Genomic DNA, 16,460 nt, shown 5'->3' with positions numbered 1-16,460 from the left:
TCAACGCTGGGCAATGTTTGGCCATTTTTGGCAAAACGGTCGCTATAGCACTTAAGGAAGAAGCCAAAAAAAAAAGAATATTTCTACCACAAGATTCAAGCGGATAATTCGAGTTTATTTTAGTAAGAGTAGCAGGTGACTAAAACAGGAAAGAGATACTGCTTATTGTGAGGATTGTCATGCCATCAAGGAAGGATTGCTCATGAAATCGCTTCTCCCAGTGAATTCAGGTAAAATCGTTCCATCAAACAAATAACTCATTATTCAAAAGATGGAGAAATCCTATTGAAATAGTTAGCAGCGCAATGTGAGCTTTAGATATATCAAGTCAAATTTTCTTTGAGCACTTCATAATCTGTAAGTAAAAAGTATGTGTCAGATGAACTTTTAGGATTTTAAGAAGAGTCGTATGAGACAGACCGCGGCTATTCACTATTTAGCTAAAAAAATCCCACTCTCATATTGATATCGACTTGTAGCTTGGTTCTAAGAAACAAGTTATACGAGTTTCTCCCTTCTATTTATTATCTTGCACATAGGACTAGACCCTATGCAATGAAAATCAACAGAGAAGGAATTCTTTTGAGGGCTGCTGGGCTGCACCACTTTCATGACTGACACCAACTTCCCGTTGAAAACTTTATCAGCTTTGAATTTTCAGTATTGAACCAAGTCAACATAAACAAGAAAACACATCATAGTAGTTGATGACCATTGGAAAGTCTCCCCATCTACGTTCATGTTCCAGTCCACGAATTTAATAAGATAGAAGTGTTGATACTGTAGGTATAAAGATGGAAAGCGTCAAAAATCTTTAATAATGTATGTAAACCAAAGGTTTCCTGAACATGAGAACCAACGAGAAATTTTCTCAAAATGTAAATCCATGCACGTAAGACGATTTGGATGTAGCAAGTAGTGTAAAGTAGCATAGAGCTTCATCCTACTAATGTCAATCCCAAAGGCGCTTGAATCTTACTCAGTCCCCGCATACTTTCGGCATCTATCCATGCCAGGTCTGGTACTCTCTCTCGCGGGTCAATACAAAGTTAATTGCTCAGTTGGTATTTTTAGTAGCAAATTTCGCAAAAATGTCTTTCGGACTATGATAATAAACTTTTCAAAACTCTTATACGTGTCCCAATCGTCTTCTTGGATGATGGGACGCCTAAAGTAATGAAAATGCCCAAGCCTTCCATGTTAGACCAGAATGTATGGTCCGGAAAACACTAATTACAAGAGGAAAGGTAATCATGAATCGACTATTTTGCAATTTCCATCTTTCTGAAAAGGTTTGCATACGTTATCAAATTTCCCATACTGGTTTCGACATGAACTTTTCCCAGTTAAGAACAACCAACTTGGTTACCAAGTGTGAGGCACATAGAAAGCTGGAGCTAACAAAAATAATAAAAAAGTAGCTTCTACTATGGCTTTTTTTTTTTTTTCGTGACACACTATGTTAGATTATACTATTTAAGCAACAAAACAGCTCCACCATGGGCATGAAATAATCAAGCAAAGATTAGCTATGCGGGAGATAATCATTGACCTATACGAAACAGTTATCCTGTACCTTTCGGGGAACAGATCCACTAACACCCATAAGATAATAGGTTTTTGGCAGAACTATCAAACGTTGGCTAGTGGAAGCTAGAGGAGTCGTAGTCTTGAGACTCGAGGAAGGTGTTTTCTTCGATAAGGAAGGTAAGAGGTGAACTAATACATAAAAATATATATATTTGCTTGCTTTGAGATTGCCGCTTTTGCGTGTAATTTATTTATTTTTGTAAGTATCACATTTCCAAAGTCTTAAAGATATCCTTAATTTAACGGATACCTTTGTCTCATAATCTTTCATCTTAATTTTGAATTTGTGTCTCCTTTCAATTTGGTCTTCTTCTGTTCAAGACAACGAAAACTAATATGTATCTTCTATCTAAGACGGCCAACTGCCGGTTCATTCAATTTGGTCAATTTCAAAATCTCGTTGTCTCTTGTATTCTCTTTTGTTGTCCTGGCATCTATCTCGCTGTTACTGGTTTGGGCGCTGGAGGCGGTCATCCGTCAACATTTCATCTCGCAGACGTTACCAACACACTATTATATGCCTTGTATGCCCTCTTTGGATGGCTTGGGGGTCCGCTTTTAAAATTACTGGGTCCTCGCTGGGCTTTGGCAGTTGGTGCCACTGGCTATCCTATGTACATCGGTGGTCTTTGGTTTTATGATCGCACTGGGAAGCAGGGGTTTCCAATATTTACAGGCGCTTATCTTGGAGTAGCAGCAGGCTTACTTTGGTCTGCGACAGCATATGTCGGTCTTGCCTATTCGTGTCAACACCAAAAGTCTCTATTCGTGTCAACACAATGGACTATTCTCGCTTTGGGTAGCACTGTAGGATCCCTAATTGCCTTTGGTCTAAACTACCATTCAAAAAGCACGGGTGTTCCTGAAGCAGTATACATTATTTTCATCATTATCATGTTTATGGCAGTCCTTTTGGCGACATTCTTCGTGAAGGATCCATCTAGCGTAAAAAAATCCGACGGATCTTTCGCTCTTCCACCAAGTCAAGTGATTTTGGTTGAAGAACTAAGGGGCCTTATTGCTGCTGCCAAAGATTGGCGTTTATTGGTTCTCTTACCATCTGCTTTTATTTCTCAAAGTACAGTGGCCTGGCAATCTCACCTAAATTCCTACTATTTTTCATTGCGTACACGGTCTTTAAACAATGTTTTATATTGGTCTATTCAGTTGTTTCTTCCTTATTTATTTACGGCCGTCCTAGACGCAAAACGCTTTCCACGTAGAAAGCGCGGTCTCATTGGACTTTCTATACAGGCAATTATTCTTATCGTCTCTTTTTCTGGGGAGCTTGCCTGGATTTTGAAAAACAAAATCGATCTCACTAATACTTCGCCCAGTCTTGATTGGACCGATCATGGCTATGGGAAAGCCATTGTTCTCTACTTGCTTATGGGGGTTCAGTATTGCTCATCTGTCGTCTCTGTGCAATGGTGTGTTTCGCTTTTGGTAAATAATCCTACTATGTATGCCAGTTACGCTGGCTTGTATAAGGGTACCCAAGCTGCTGGCATGTGTGTTTCGTTTGGTATTGATGCAGGTGGTGTTTCTTTTAAAAACCAAGCTATCATTTATCTTGTATTTATGATCGTGCTGTCTTTTTCGCAACTCAGCATAACAGCAGTTTATGGAAAAGAATCTTCAGTCACTGAAGAAGAGCCTTTAGAGTCTCCTATTGTCATAGAAGGCTCGGATATTCCTTTAAATATGAGTTCTTATGAGAGTGAAAAGAAGGAAAACCTTGAAAGCTCTCTCTAAGTCTTACTTCTTTCAACAATGCTTCTTATAACTGATGATTCCCATGACTTTTTCACCGGTTTTCCTGTTATGTAAATTTACTAATAATGAATGATAATAATGCTTTCCTTTTCTTCAACAGACTTTTGCTACCATTGCATTGCCAAAAATTCACACCGTTCATTCAAAACAAACCAGAAACAATTCATTTTTATTTTTTTAGAAAGATAGATTTATCATGCCATTCAGCCATACTTATGAAAAAAGAATAACCCTTCATTTCATGTAAACATACCCAATGATTGTGACTTGTTGTTACCCATACGCGTATAATAAAATTTTGTCTACTGAAAGAAGTCACCTTCTACCAACCACATCTAAAAGGAGCGTGGTTGAGTGAAGCCAAGTTTTGTTTAGTTGTTTTGGCTTCAATAAGTTAAGATGGGAACGTTTAAAAAAGAGAAAAGCAGATTGGGCCGTGACGGCACCGAAAAAAAGCCCGGTAATTTGCGTGTAAAAGGTGAAAACTTTTATCGTAATGCCAAGGATGTTGCCAAGGTGAACATGTTTCGTGGCGGCAAAGCTAAATATGATGCAAAAGGTGAGCTTGTTCGTCCCGCCGAATTTCAATCGAATGAAGTTCCAAAAGCTCGTATTCAACCAGATCGTCGTTGGTTTAATAGTACTCGAGTAATTGCGCAGCCTACGCTTACTCAGTTTCGTGAAGCTATGGGTCAAAAAGCAAATGATCCATATCAAGTCTTGATGAGAAGGAATAAGCTGCCCATGTCACTTTTGGAAGAAAATTCTCACATTCCTAAGGTTCGTGTCCTTGAATCAGAACCTTTTGATACTACATTTGGTCCCAAGGCACAAAGGAAACGCCCAAAGATTTCAGTTGATTCTCTTTCCGACTTAGCAAACGCATCGAGTGAAAGACAAAATGCGTATGAAGAAAAAGAAGAAGAACGAATTTTGGCGAATCCAGAACCAGAAAGTGATGTTACGATGGCTGCTCGGGATGCTATTTTTAACAAGGGTCAGTCGAAGCGCATCTGGAATGAACTGTACAAAGTTATTGACTCGAGTGATGTTTTGTTGCAAGTTCTGGATGCTCGTGATCCCATGGGAACTCGATGCCGATCCGTTGAGCGCTATTTGAAGAAAGAAGCTCCCCATAAGCACATGGTTTTGGTATTAAACAAAATCGATTTAATTCCGACTTCTGTTGCGGTAAGTAATTTTTTGAACGTGCACTGAAAAGTTATAATTCGTTGGTTGTACCCATTGTTAAGTCAGGACTCTTTCGTGTGCTCTAAGCACAGCTATCTATCGAATGCAGTCTGTTACAACTCTGGGATAGTAGACACGCTATACCAATTTTATGCCCGTTTTGGTCATACCGGTATTAGCAGTATAGTCTTTTTCAACGTTGAATACAACCACCTTGTATGGTGACTATTATGGTTGTATTTCCAAGGATAAGACGCACATATTTTACCTCGGATTATAACTTTTCAATTAGGTTTCTGAATTTCACTAACTCTTTTTTAGGCAGCTTGGGTCAAAATTTTAGCAAAAGAGTATCCTACAATTGCATTCCACGCTTCTATTAACAATTCTTTTGGTAAAGGATCCCTTATTCAGCTTTTACGACAATATGCTTCATTGCATTCCGACAAAAAGCAAGTTTCCGTGGGCTTAGTCGGATATCCGAATGCAGGAAAATCAAGCATTATTAACACTCTTCGTAAGAAAAAAGTATGCAATGTTGCACCTATTCCTGGCGAAACGAAGGTATGGCAGTATGTTACGCTAATGAAGCGTATTTTCTTAATTGATTGCCCTGGAATTGTACCTCCTAGTTCCACTGACTCAGATGCGGATTTGTTGCTAAAGGGTGTTGTTCGAGTGGAAAATGTCAGCAACCCAGAAGCTTACATTCCAACTGTCTTAACCCGTTGTAAAACCAAGCATTTGGAGCGTACATATGAAATTTCTGGATGGAGAGACTCAACCGAGTTTCTTTGTATGCTTGCTAAGAAGAGTGGCCGTTTACTTAAAGGTGGTGAGGCTGATGAGGCCTCTATTGCAAAAATGGTTTTGAATGACTTTATGCGAGGCAAAATCCCTTGGTTTGTTGGACCCAAAGGTTTATCATCTGGCGAGGATGATGCTTCTTCCAAAACCGATGATAAGTTTACCAAAGAAACAACTGAGGAGCAATTACAAGAAGACTCAGAAAATGTAAATGACAATAATAACAAAGAAGATGTAGAAGAGTGGAATGGAATAGAAGAATCAAAGGTGTCACCAGCTGAAGAAAGAGCGGCTGCTGAATCTGCTACTGATGAGTAGATTACTCTTATTATGTCTGATACGAATAATCATATTGGTTTTGGGGAACAATGGCAAAATAATTTAATCTTTTGGTTTTCACGGTTTTACTGTATATTAATAATATTTGAGTTGAGTTCTAAATGTTCTAAGTTTTCGTAAAGGCCACATTGGTTTTAATTCTATATTTTATTTTCTTCGTTTGTAGATATTGACACTGTTGGTCTAAGTGCCATGGGACTAGTATTTCGTAACTTATTTATATTGGAAGGGCTTCAATGGCCAAGAAAAGCAAATCGTTGTTGAAGCAAATTGTTGTGTACTAAACATGTAACGATGAACTCTATTTATTCAAATGTTTGAGGTGGATAAATTTTCATTCTGTACATGTTTTCTTAAGAAAAACTTTTGTTTATTGGTGTCACTTTTCGTGCTATGTAAGTTACCATAAAAATAATAAATATTAATCAACTGATACGGCACTTTCAACTAGCAACATAAAGATGGAGATGAAATAAAAAAAAAAAAAAAAAAAAAAAAAAAGAAATGCTAAGTTACCTTGCTGGAAGCCCTTTTCTTCTTGAAGCAACTTTGATTTTTTCTTTCAAGCAATCCGGTAGCATGATTTAGTTACCTAAAAAGTTACCTTTCAGGGAACAAGGTTTGTTTACACATTATGAGCGTTTGTAAAACCAGTAGACTTTAGAAATGTTGTTATAAGTACGTGAAGACCTTTCTAAATAAGATATTAACAACATATGCTTTTGCTATAATTTGGTTTTTATGGTTATTTGCAGGTAATTTTTGCAATAAATTCCAACTTGAATATCCTTTATGTACTAAGACATTTTGTAGGATCTAATCTCATTCAAGACGCACTTGTTTTGTTTTCAAAGAAGAAGTTTTGATTTTTGACCTGTCATACAGTCTGAGCAACGCTAGCGGTCGTTCCTTTGATGTTTCTTGAAAGATAAAACACGTCTTTTATCCTTAATATCAATAGTTGTTTTAGCAGTTGGGAATTTGACAGCCTCTTGTGGGTATATATATAATCATATGTGCTTGTGCTGTATAAACGAGCGCTGGTGTCAATAAAGCTCCTGATTGACATTACATTGAAAATGCAAATCTTAAAGATCCTAATCTCCACTTTTCGAGCCAATCTTGATATTCCAGAATAGGCATATCCTTAAAAAACTTGGGCTTTCGTTATGGCACTATAGTTTCCAATCTTCAGGACTCACAGTTCTAGTAGAAGTGATGTTTGTTATGACCTCTTTTTTTTCGAGTATTAAACTATAAAGGTAATTGATTGCACGGGTTTCATCCGTAACAAACTTTTCCTTGACTTCAAAAGGCTCGAGTTATAGAAGAGAAAGCTGCATGCAATAATTCATACATAGAAGCTTTAGAAATTCTTTAACGACATGAACAGAAGAAAGGTACCCTTTTCATTTAAGGATACTAAATCTGAGAGTCCAGTATTCTTTATGTTTCGTTTGTGAAGGTAAAATTATTAAGCCTAAGCTTTCATTCGTTTCCAAATAAAACAGTGCAGCAAGCAAGAAATACTGAGTTTCTATGCTAAACATTTTTGAGTCTCCGGAAAACGATATTCCTTACGGCTGGATTGAAGTGGTTGCGAATTATAATGTTAATAAATTTCTTCCTTGCATTTTTTCCTTTCACATAAAAGGCCTTCTTCTTTTCTAGACGATTCGCATTCTCGATAGACGAGTCCTTTTCATTGAAAAGTAGCTTTAGAAAAGAAGTTAAAAAATGGATAATGATGCAGAGCCATTAAAACACTGTACTTTTTCAAAAAATGGCACATAAGTTGGACCTTTTTAAGCAATAGTCTAGTTATATTCTCAAAATCGGCGAGGAAACAAATCTCATCAGCTCACCAAAAAAGACAATCAAGAAAGCTAGAGAAATCATTGAATCAAGTGACTCTTTGAAAAGCCATCTATCCGTCTATAGACAGAGTCAAACAAAAAGAAAGAACCTAAAGGTCATGTTCATAAGCTTGTCTCCATCCACCAGGTAGACGGCTTTCTTAGAGCTTTCTTCAATTTTGATTTTTTCTTTTAAATCACGAGTTCAACTCAGGACTGACTTCTAAAACATCCTCTCGTCGACATGAATGCGCCTGGCGAAACCGTAAATTCTTTCGGCTCGCTCTCAATTTCAAAGCATAAAAATCAATTTGTTTGACTAAATTCAACTAGCGAAGTAAGCATTGTTGCAGTCTTTTCCTCATGTGCGAATCATGACTTCTTTTTATCCATACCTCTTGATTTTCTACATGTTATAAGTTTATTTTCCTTACATTATTGACGTTCACTTCATTTCCTAAATTCATTCCATAAATAGTGAATACGTACAAGTTCCTAGTACATGAAAACGAAAAGCTGTACTGTTGCGAATTTCTACGCCTAAACAAGTGGTAAACATATATTTACCAAAAACTCTTATTCAATGGAAATCGGATTAAATGGAATAAACTAAGTACTTCTATAAATTTTATTGTTTTGGAATATTTGAAAAAAGGCAATGTTGATTTGGTTTTCGTTTTAACAAAAAGATGCCAAATCTCCCAACTGAAATATGGCTTCGCATTTTTGAGAATCTAGTAAGCTGGAATCCGTATGAAGCAAAGAATAATGGCGCTTTATTAAGAATTTGTCGCAATGCCTTCTCCGGTGGTTTACCAGTTATTTATTTTTTCCCCAAATTAAACGCAAAGAATTATGCCAAGTTCTTCAACACGATCAGCGAAACTGATTATGGAAAATTGGTGCATCATTTAAATCTAACGAGCGTTTCTTATACCTCCAAAGCTTCAATAACCTCTCGCCTGCTGCGAAGATGTGCAAGGGACCTGGAGAGCTTTTCAGGTCCCCAAACAGGTCTTGGTTTTACAGCTCTTCGAGCTTTATCCACCTGCACTCGTTTAAGAAAAATTGACCTTTCTGTCTTATCTGAACGAATCGACCTACAGTACCTTTTCGCGGGAATTCAAAACCTCCAGTACTTAGAATACATTAATTTTCCTGCTTTATCAAAGTTTTCTCCCAGGCTTACTGAGTCTTGGCCACCTTCTCTTGTACATATTGGCTTTGCTGGAGCTATTACAGACGACTTTGTTGCTTATTCCAATTTTCCACTTTCACTGAGAAGCGTAAACATAACGAATTGCCCTCAACTAACAGATACAGGCATCTTTACTTTACTCTCCAAGGTGGGTGAAACAGTTACATCTGTAAACGTTCAGTATCCTATGGCCGAACTTTCTCGTAATGCTCTTGATTGTGTTTTTCAATTATGCCCTTACGCCAGCGTTATTAGTGTACCTGCAAATTACATTACATCCAATTTATTTGAGAGCTTGTCTGAGTCTGAATCTGGCCATAAGGTCGAACACTTAGAAATTAGCTATTCTGGGAGCTTATTAACTGCAATCAGTTTGGTGAAAGCCGATGACCTTGTTTCTGCATTGGCCGATGGTAAGCTACCTCAACTTCGCCGATTACAGTATTCCATTCGTCTTGGATGGAAGGAAGAATCTGAGGATGTACAGGACTTGGTTGATTTAATTGACGATCAGGGCGGTGAAGTTTTCGTTAGTGTAAAATAATTACTTTTTGATAGAATGCGACTCTTTTTTGGAATAGGCGTTATGACTTACTATATATAACTTGTACTAAATCTTTGCAATTAAATCTAACATTTTTATAATAAATCTTTTTTTATAATGACTTTTCGTCTACATATACTAAAATTACATGAATAACGTCTATGCGTAAGCGTAAGAGATATTAACCTGGACAAAATCCTCATCCAAAAATTTCATGAAACAATTTGTTTGATATCCCGATTCTTTTTCTAGCAAGTTTATTAACCTTAACTCAAACCGTTATTGACAGACAGGCATTTGAGATGCATCAGTAAACGTTTATAAGTATCGTTAATCGTTAAAGTTCCAAATAATCATCAATTTGGTCAACAATTTGGTGTAAATCTTCTGTGCTTCCTGTTCCTGCCGTCGTTACACCAAATCCGGCTTCCATTTCGTTTACAGAATGCTGGTCGGAAGCAGAACGCAATGAATGTGACCCACGAAGGATAACGTCTTTGAATGAGGGAGTTTGGGGAGTTTGAGGTAGTTCATTATCATTAGAAGCCGATGCTGTATTTTGATTAGGGGAAATTTCCACTGAAAGTATAGATCCCGACTTCTGCGAGGGAACCAAAGAATTGGAATAAGAAGGAGACCTAGTACCCAAAGAAGGAGTAATTTGCAAATGACCGGGATCCAGCCCATTTTGAGACGAAGCTTCGGAAAAAACAGGTACTGAAAGACTTGAAACTTCCTCCAAAGTTATAAAGGGATTTTCCGTTGCTAGTTTCTTCTCTTTGAGGTGATTAAGGAAAGCACGCCTTAAATTCGAAGTTTCAATCAGGTCCATTAACTTCTCAAATCTGAAGGTCTCTTCTAGTCGTGAGAGTACATATGTTCGACGAATAAAGTCTGAAATAGGTAAAACTCGTTTGTGATCAACGACTTTATGTAGGACTATGACCATCAACATATCTGAAAACGACACAACATTGCCAGGAAGCATCATAAGTTCTGTATATAATAAATTGAGAGACTTTCGACGTTTCCTTATTTCTTCAATATCCAAGTCTAATAAAGTATTGTCCAAACCATCAAGGTTAATGTTAATACTCAGATTAAACTCGTCGTCAATAAATAAATTCGAAGTATCATTCCCTCCTCTTGTTTTGGATACTAAATTTGTTACGGAAAAATCATCTCTGTAGATCCTGCAATCGTAAATTCCTCTCAATGATACTAAAAACCTAGCCACGTTCCTTTTCGGAATATAGCCTGTTACCATTGGGTCAAAAGGCGCCCAAAACTGTTTGAATTGACGGAAATCTGAGCGTCCAAGAGTTTTAAAAGAATAAGAGCTCACGTAGTTGAAATTTTCGAAAACAACAGTAATAAACTAAACGTTAGCAATGATATAAGCACGAAATTTAAACTTACCATATTGACAAAAATGTACATTGATATTATGTTCCATGAGATAAACAATGCATATGCCCAAGGTCTATTACCACAATCAGAGTTGTAAAAGTCTGAATCGTTGATACAATTCGGGAAATTAACAGTGTAGTCATGCATGACACTATTCCACCCTTCACCGCAGGACATCATAAAGAGAATAACCAAAGCATTTCTGATTGACCTGAAATTGCGGTTAGTGCCCCCACTTTCTCCCAATTTTGTGAGACCGAAAATCTGGTTGAAGGCTATAGCAAAAGTAATAAAAAGGACAAACCATGTAGCAATCAAGCTAATAACTGAGGGCAAACTGACAATTACAGTCTTAAACAGTTGATCGAAACAATCAAATCTCGGAATTAAGTGCATGCTAATTAAACTAAGGAAGATAGTTTGTATCATCGTTAGTGATTTGCTCGAGAATCCGATTAACGCTAAAATGTTGCAAGTAAGACTTCCAAATGTGATTATCACATCAAAAATATTCCAAAAGCTGTGAAAATAATAATATAAGGAAAGCCCATAAATTCTGACTCCAATATTAATAACATACAGAATAGATAACAAAAGGAAAATAGCATTTCTAACATAAGTAAAAGCAACTGGACATGGAGTAAAAATAGTCATCAGCATTAAAACATGAAATATGTAGATTCCTGTAAATACATTTCTCCATTTGCCATGTTTATCAACTGAAAAGTCATAGCAACGCCCTCGAATTCCCCGCGGACGAACAGCCGATCTAGTCGACGGTCTCATAGATCTAATCAGCCGCTTTAATTCCAACCAAGCCTTTTGTTCTGGGGTATAAAACGCAGATCCGGAGCGCTCTGTATAATTCCGGATAATAATAGCAACGAACAAAGTCAAAATATAAATAGTAGAGATCAGATTGAAAAGAACAAAGAATATAGCATACCCTGGTGAAGCATTATCCTGCGGTTGCTTATTAAGTCCTGTAATATTCATTACATCTCGCATAACATCAATCCAACCTTCTAAAGACACAATTTCAAAAAGGATCAATAAAGAGTGAGGAAAACTATCAAAATCGTAACCGTTGGGATTACTCCAAACTCTAGGGGCCCATATTTCCCAGTTGCTTGGAGACGCAGCATATTCATGTAAACATTCCCACCGAGTATTCACATTGCTATCATTGCAAGAATATAATTGCCCGCCGAAAATATTTTTAGCCCAAAGAGCAAAGGGAATTAATAAACTTACCGAAACTACCATAGCTGATGCTATTTTGAAAAATCCACTAATAAGGACATCATGAAACATATGTTGTGGTGCTCTAGTAAGGTTTACTAGCCGTAATACTCGAAGCGCTTTGAAAGCCCGAAAAGCTCTGGAAAGAGATCCTCGATTTGTTAGGATTGCAAAAATGTTAATCCAAAACGTAACCAAAACGAAAAGATCAATACAGTTCCAAGTATTTCTAACATATGCATTTGGCGTAAAGCAAAAGCCATCAGCAATGATTTTAATGGCCGCTTCGAACGTGAATATGAGAGAGAACGCCACTTCGGTCCAAATAAACCATGCAGTCTTTCCCTCTTGGCCCAAATAAATATGGTCTCGTTCATAAATAGGAGTCGTGACGCAAGCTATTGCCACGGCACATACAATACATGCGTAAATAAAAGCTTGAAAAATTCGATAGATCCATTGGTTTGGTTCCGCTCCTTCATAACGTTCATTGCAACCAGGCTCAACCAGTTTTTGACAAAAGTTTCGAAGGCGGTTCGATGGTTTTATGAACCAAAACACATAATTATATTTGGGGTTTTCTTTCAAATATTCTGCTTGTTTGATTCTGACGAATGCCTTTGCTGCTTTCATGTCTTTTTCGGCTGTCTTAAGGTTCATGTCTTTGTTCCATCTCAAGCCGATTATCTTTTTGAAGTATGCTTGTGAAAACGGATCATCCCGTAATATAAAACTCTTGATCGTATTTATTATCCTAGAAGGAGAATATTTAGGTCCGTTTGGATAGGTGTCGAAATTTGGACCTAAACGTTCAGAAGAAGGTATCGTGGTGTCATTTAAGAATCCTTTTATAACTGAATCTTCCAAAACCCATTTTCGGTATAACTCTTCCTTATCTTTACGAATCTGTGAGTTGTTTCTCTTTAAAAGTGCATTTAATGTTAATGATGCTTGAAATGGATTATAATTCCGAAGTAGTCTGGCCAAATACATCTTCAGTTGCTGCAACTTCAAATCCGTATTGCTTCTCGAAAGGTTAAACTGAATCACGGATATAAACATACTCAGCACTATATTATTAGAAAATACAAACCAAAGCGTAAAAAATGCGGCGGGCATCCACGCGAGTTTGTAAGGTCCTAACCTTTCTTGGACATTATAGGTAATATCAGTCCAATTTTCACTAGAAAAGATTTGATACATATTAAGAAAAGCGGCATAGGTATTTGAAAAATCAACATCGTCACTTGAATTTTCAGAAGGTGGTAAAATCTGAAAAAGTCTTACAGACAACATTGAGGCAATGAAAAGCAAAATTAACAAGAACAGCATCAAATTTAGAAGCCGAATAAAGTTAGCAAACAGTAACTTTGCAATCTTACGGGTATAAGGCATTAATAACACCACCCGATAAATCCGTGCGATAGAAAATATAGACAACCATCCGCTGAGGAGAGGATTTTTACAAATAGGGGGAGCTAATGAAACCAGATTCATTATAGCAAGGACAGTATCCACATTGTTGGTGGGTATAATAAAAAATCCTCGCCAATTCGGAAGGTAAGCTATAAATCGTAACAGTATTTCAAATGCAAGAAAAGCATTAAAGACACAATAAAAAACGTAATATTTCCAAGTCGTTCTGCTATCCATGTCATAGGAATGCGTAGCCAAAACGATGAAATAAACAACTATAAAAATGATCCAAACATAATCAGAATAGTCTAAATAACGTCTAGAAAAGGCGTGTTTTATATATACGAAGTTGGGAGATTTTCCAGTTTTCTTATCTTTGTTGTCGTCTCTTGTTTGTAACAGAAGGAATGAATTATTGACGACGGCGATGACAAAAGACATTAACGAGAAAGTTAATAGAAAAGTACCAAATATAAAGAAAACACAAGAAACAAAATATTCTGCATCCATCATATCATACATCAAGTCTGTGAATGTGTTTGAACTCATAATAACGAAAATAAGCTCTAAAGAATTAAAAAAGTTATCAAAACTTACAGTGTTTCCGTAAGGATTTTCATGATCTTGACATACACTGTTTTGCGGACATATATAACCACGAGGTCTGACATTTGAAGACTCTCCGGATGATATTATGTAGGGTTGTATGGTCCCATTTAGCCAATATCCACCGCAGAACTTTCCTGTAGGAACGAACTGAGACCGATCTTCAGCAACCCAGAAACATTGTCTTAGAAAAGATCTTTTGAAGAATTGTACTCCTAGAATGGCCATCAGTACACCAAAGAACCCTACAAATGACACAACGTGAACTAAAAGGGATGAGGATTCTTTTAAACTTTTTAGTATAGTTTCCGTTCTTCGAGTCAAATTTAATAGTCGCGTTAGACGGAAGCACGAAAGCATCGCAAATAAACGATAAATACCATCATACTTCTTTTTGAATAACATGACCCATATACTGATAATTGAAACAAAATCTACTCTGTTCCACGAATGGCGCATATAAGACATATCCCGAGGTCGTCCCTTTTTGTAGGAATCGACAAGCGAGTGAAAAGAGTATGAGCCATCATACATAAAACCAAATAGATAAACTTTGAAAAGCATCTCAAGCGTATAAAAACCTGCTATAATGTAAAGTATAACCGTGACACTAGTTTCTTTGTGATGCGGGTCATCTGATTGAATCATAAGGATTACACCTTGTGTCACAATCATTGAAAATATTAATATGTTATAGGGAATTGATAAAAAGACCTTTTTGCATATGTCCCTATACTGACGATTACGGAAGCAACTGTCATCTCGTGGTTCTGGACAGGCAACCACTCTCAACATTCCACTGTAAATTTCTGAAAAAATCTTTGTAACTATAGGAGATGTCTTATGAAAAAAGTCAGGTTTCCTAAATGTCCGTTTAACTGAATATTTGTTATGTTTTTTCACGCCTTTTTTAAGTAATGTTTCTTCTGGTTTATCAGAAGTCCTAGATTTCGACAAATAAGGGTAGTTCATCTCCAAAAGACTAGGGTCGGTATTTTCACGTTGGATAGGGATTCCTAGGTCAAAAGATTCTGAGCCATCTTCATTCAATACCTCATCAAAATCATTATCGTCGAAGGTTTTAATTTGTTCAACATGTTGCTCCTTATGAAAACCAGAAGCGCTATCTGCATGTTTTGACATGGATGTCTCTTTTGGATAATCCTTTAGTGGAATAGAGTATCCATTTTCAGATGCAGAATCTTCGCTGCTAGAACGCATAATATAATTTTGTAATTAAAAAAAAAGATAGAACCAATTCCAAAGGAAAATGCGATAAATAGGGAAGGTCACTTAACAATGGGAATAGAATCGTAGCAGCAGTATATTATGCAAAGAAATAAATTTTTAAACATATAATTGGTAAGTTAAATGCAAAACAACGGAAAGAATGAGTAGAAATCAACGAAATGTCATAAACAACTTAAAAGAAAAACGAATTACCAGACGAATAATTAAACTGCAAATTAACTCATGAGCTGTTGAATAAAGCAAGGTAAACTTGTTTCGTGCGTTCAAGTTATTGAAAACACTTGAGCAATAATACTTATTGCTCTGAGTTTCCTAAACACAGCAATGAAGCGAATTTTGAAACAAATAATACCAAAATATTTCTAATTCTTGTAATAATTCCAATAAATTCTGCTTCTTCCGGATAAATTTGACTAATTATGGTGAATTCTGTCAATGGCTCTGGTGAAGTATGCACTGTTACGAGAAATAAAAGGAGATCAGAAAAGTATCGCTGTTGAAATGAATTTTGATTACAATCCAATGAAAACGATAATAATAATAAGATTGTATAGAGTAATTTGCTATAAGATGAAAATTGCACGACTTTCTATGATAGAGGAAATTTGAGGTATGTTGAGAATTGATTTTACATGAATATCGAAGTGTGCTTTAGTAAAATAAATATATTGAGAACTCATTCACATCATCCCTAGTTAAGATTGTTCATACTATAGCTGCTATATGGTACATGTGATAGAGCATTAAAGATAATCGGGTCAAGCGTGGAAAATTTTCATAGCAATTAGCATTAAAGATAAAGGAAAAGTCAACCGCCATAATAAAGACAAATACTTTTTAGAAAGAAGACATCGTGCCCCGTAAATTCAGAAGCACAGCCAAACCAAAGCGGGACTAATTTTGTATAGGAAATTATAAAAAGTGCAATAAAAAAGAGAAAAAAAACATGAACAAACTACCATAAGCAGGAATTAACAGAAAATGCATAAGGAATTAGCATGTATCTAACAAAGATAAAGCTTAACAGTAGCATTGCTTTATAGAAACACGATAAGGCAGACAAGAGGGACGAAAAAGAAATTATTCATGATATATGATATGCAAGAACGAAGCTGGACCAAGATAGCAAAAGAAATCCATACGGATAACAAACATTAAGAACAAAGATGTTGGGGAAAAGAGTGATGACAAAATAAAAGATGATATCTGATCGAGGAAGTCGACATTTGTACCT

At 36.5% G+C, this 16,460-nt stretch overlaps 4 protein-coding genes across 4 annotated transcripts; 3 read left to right on the top strand and 1 right to left on the bottom strand.

The window, feature by feature from the left end:
• The first annotated feature begins 373 nt into the window (after positions 1–373).
• Positions 374–3,522, top strand: SPOG_03735 (membrane transporter). The gene has a single exon (XM_013165999.1). The coding sequence runs from the start codon at positions 1,927–1,929 to the stop codon at positions 3,343–3,345; it is 1,419 nt and encodes a 472-aa protein (XP_013021453.1). The 5' UTR covers positions 374–1,926; the 3' UTR covers positions 3,346–3,522.
• Positions 3,523–3,694: 172 nt separating this feature from the next.
• SPOG_03734 (ribosome export GTPase) lies at positions 3,695–5,827 on the top strand. Its single transcript, XM_013165998.1, has 2 exons — positions 3,695–4,557; positions 4,879–5,827. Exons 1-2 carry the CDS (start codon positions 3,766–3,768, stop codon positions 5,680–5,682), a joined length of 1,596 nt encoding a protein of 531 aa, XP_013021452.1. The 5' UTR covers positions 3,695–3,765; the 3' UTR covers positions 5,683–5,827.
• Positions 5,828–7,868: 2,041 nt separating this feature from the next.
• On the top strand, positions 7,869–9,401 carry SPOG_03733 (F-box protein Pof5). The gene has a single exon (XM_013165997.1). It carries the CDS (start codon positions 8,249–8,251, stop codon positions 9,299–9,301), a length of 1,053 nt encoding a protein of 350 aa, XP_013021451.1. The 5' UTR covers positions 7,869–8,248; the 3' UTR covers positions 9,302–9,401.
• SPOG_03732 (calcium channel Cch1) lies at positions 9,338–15,666 on the bottom strand. The gene is made up of 2 exons (XM_013165996.1): positions 10,721–15,666; positions 9,338–10,679 (listed from the first exon to the last, which is right to left on the bottom strand). Exons 1-2 carry the CDS (start codon positions 15,194–15,196, stop codon positions 9,639–9,641), a joined length of 5,517 nt encoding a protein of 1,838 aa, XP_013021450.1. The 5' UTR covers positions 15,197–15,666; the 3' UTR covers positions 9,338–9,638.
• Between the last annotated feature and the right edge of the window lie 794 nt (positions 15,667–16,460).

This window comes from Schizosaccharomyces cryophilus (assembly GCF_000004155.1).
Source record: "Schizosaccharomyces cryophilus OY26 unplaced genomic scaffold supercont4.1, whole genome shotgun sequence".
NCBI lineage: Eukaryota > Fungi > Ascomycota > Schizosaccharomycetes > Schizosaccharomycetales > Schizosaccharomycetaceae > Schizosaccharomyces > Schizosaccharomyces cryophilus.
Note: the sequence above shows the minus strand (reverse complement) of the source record. Positions and strands in the feature narration are given on the sequence as shown.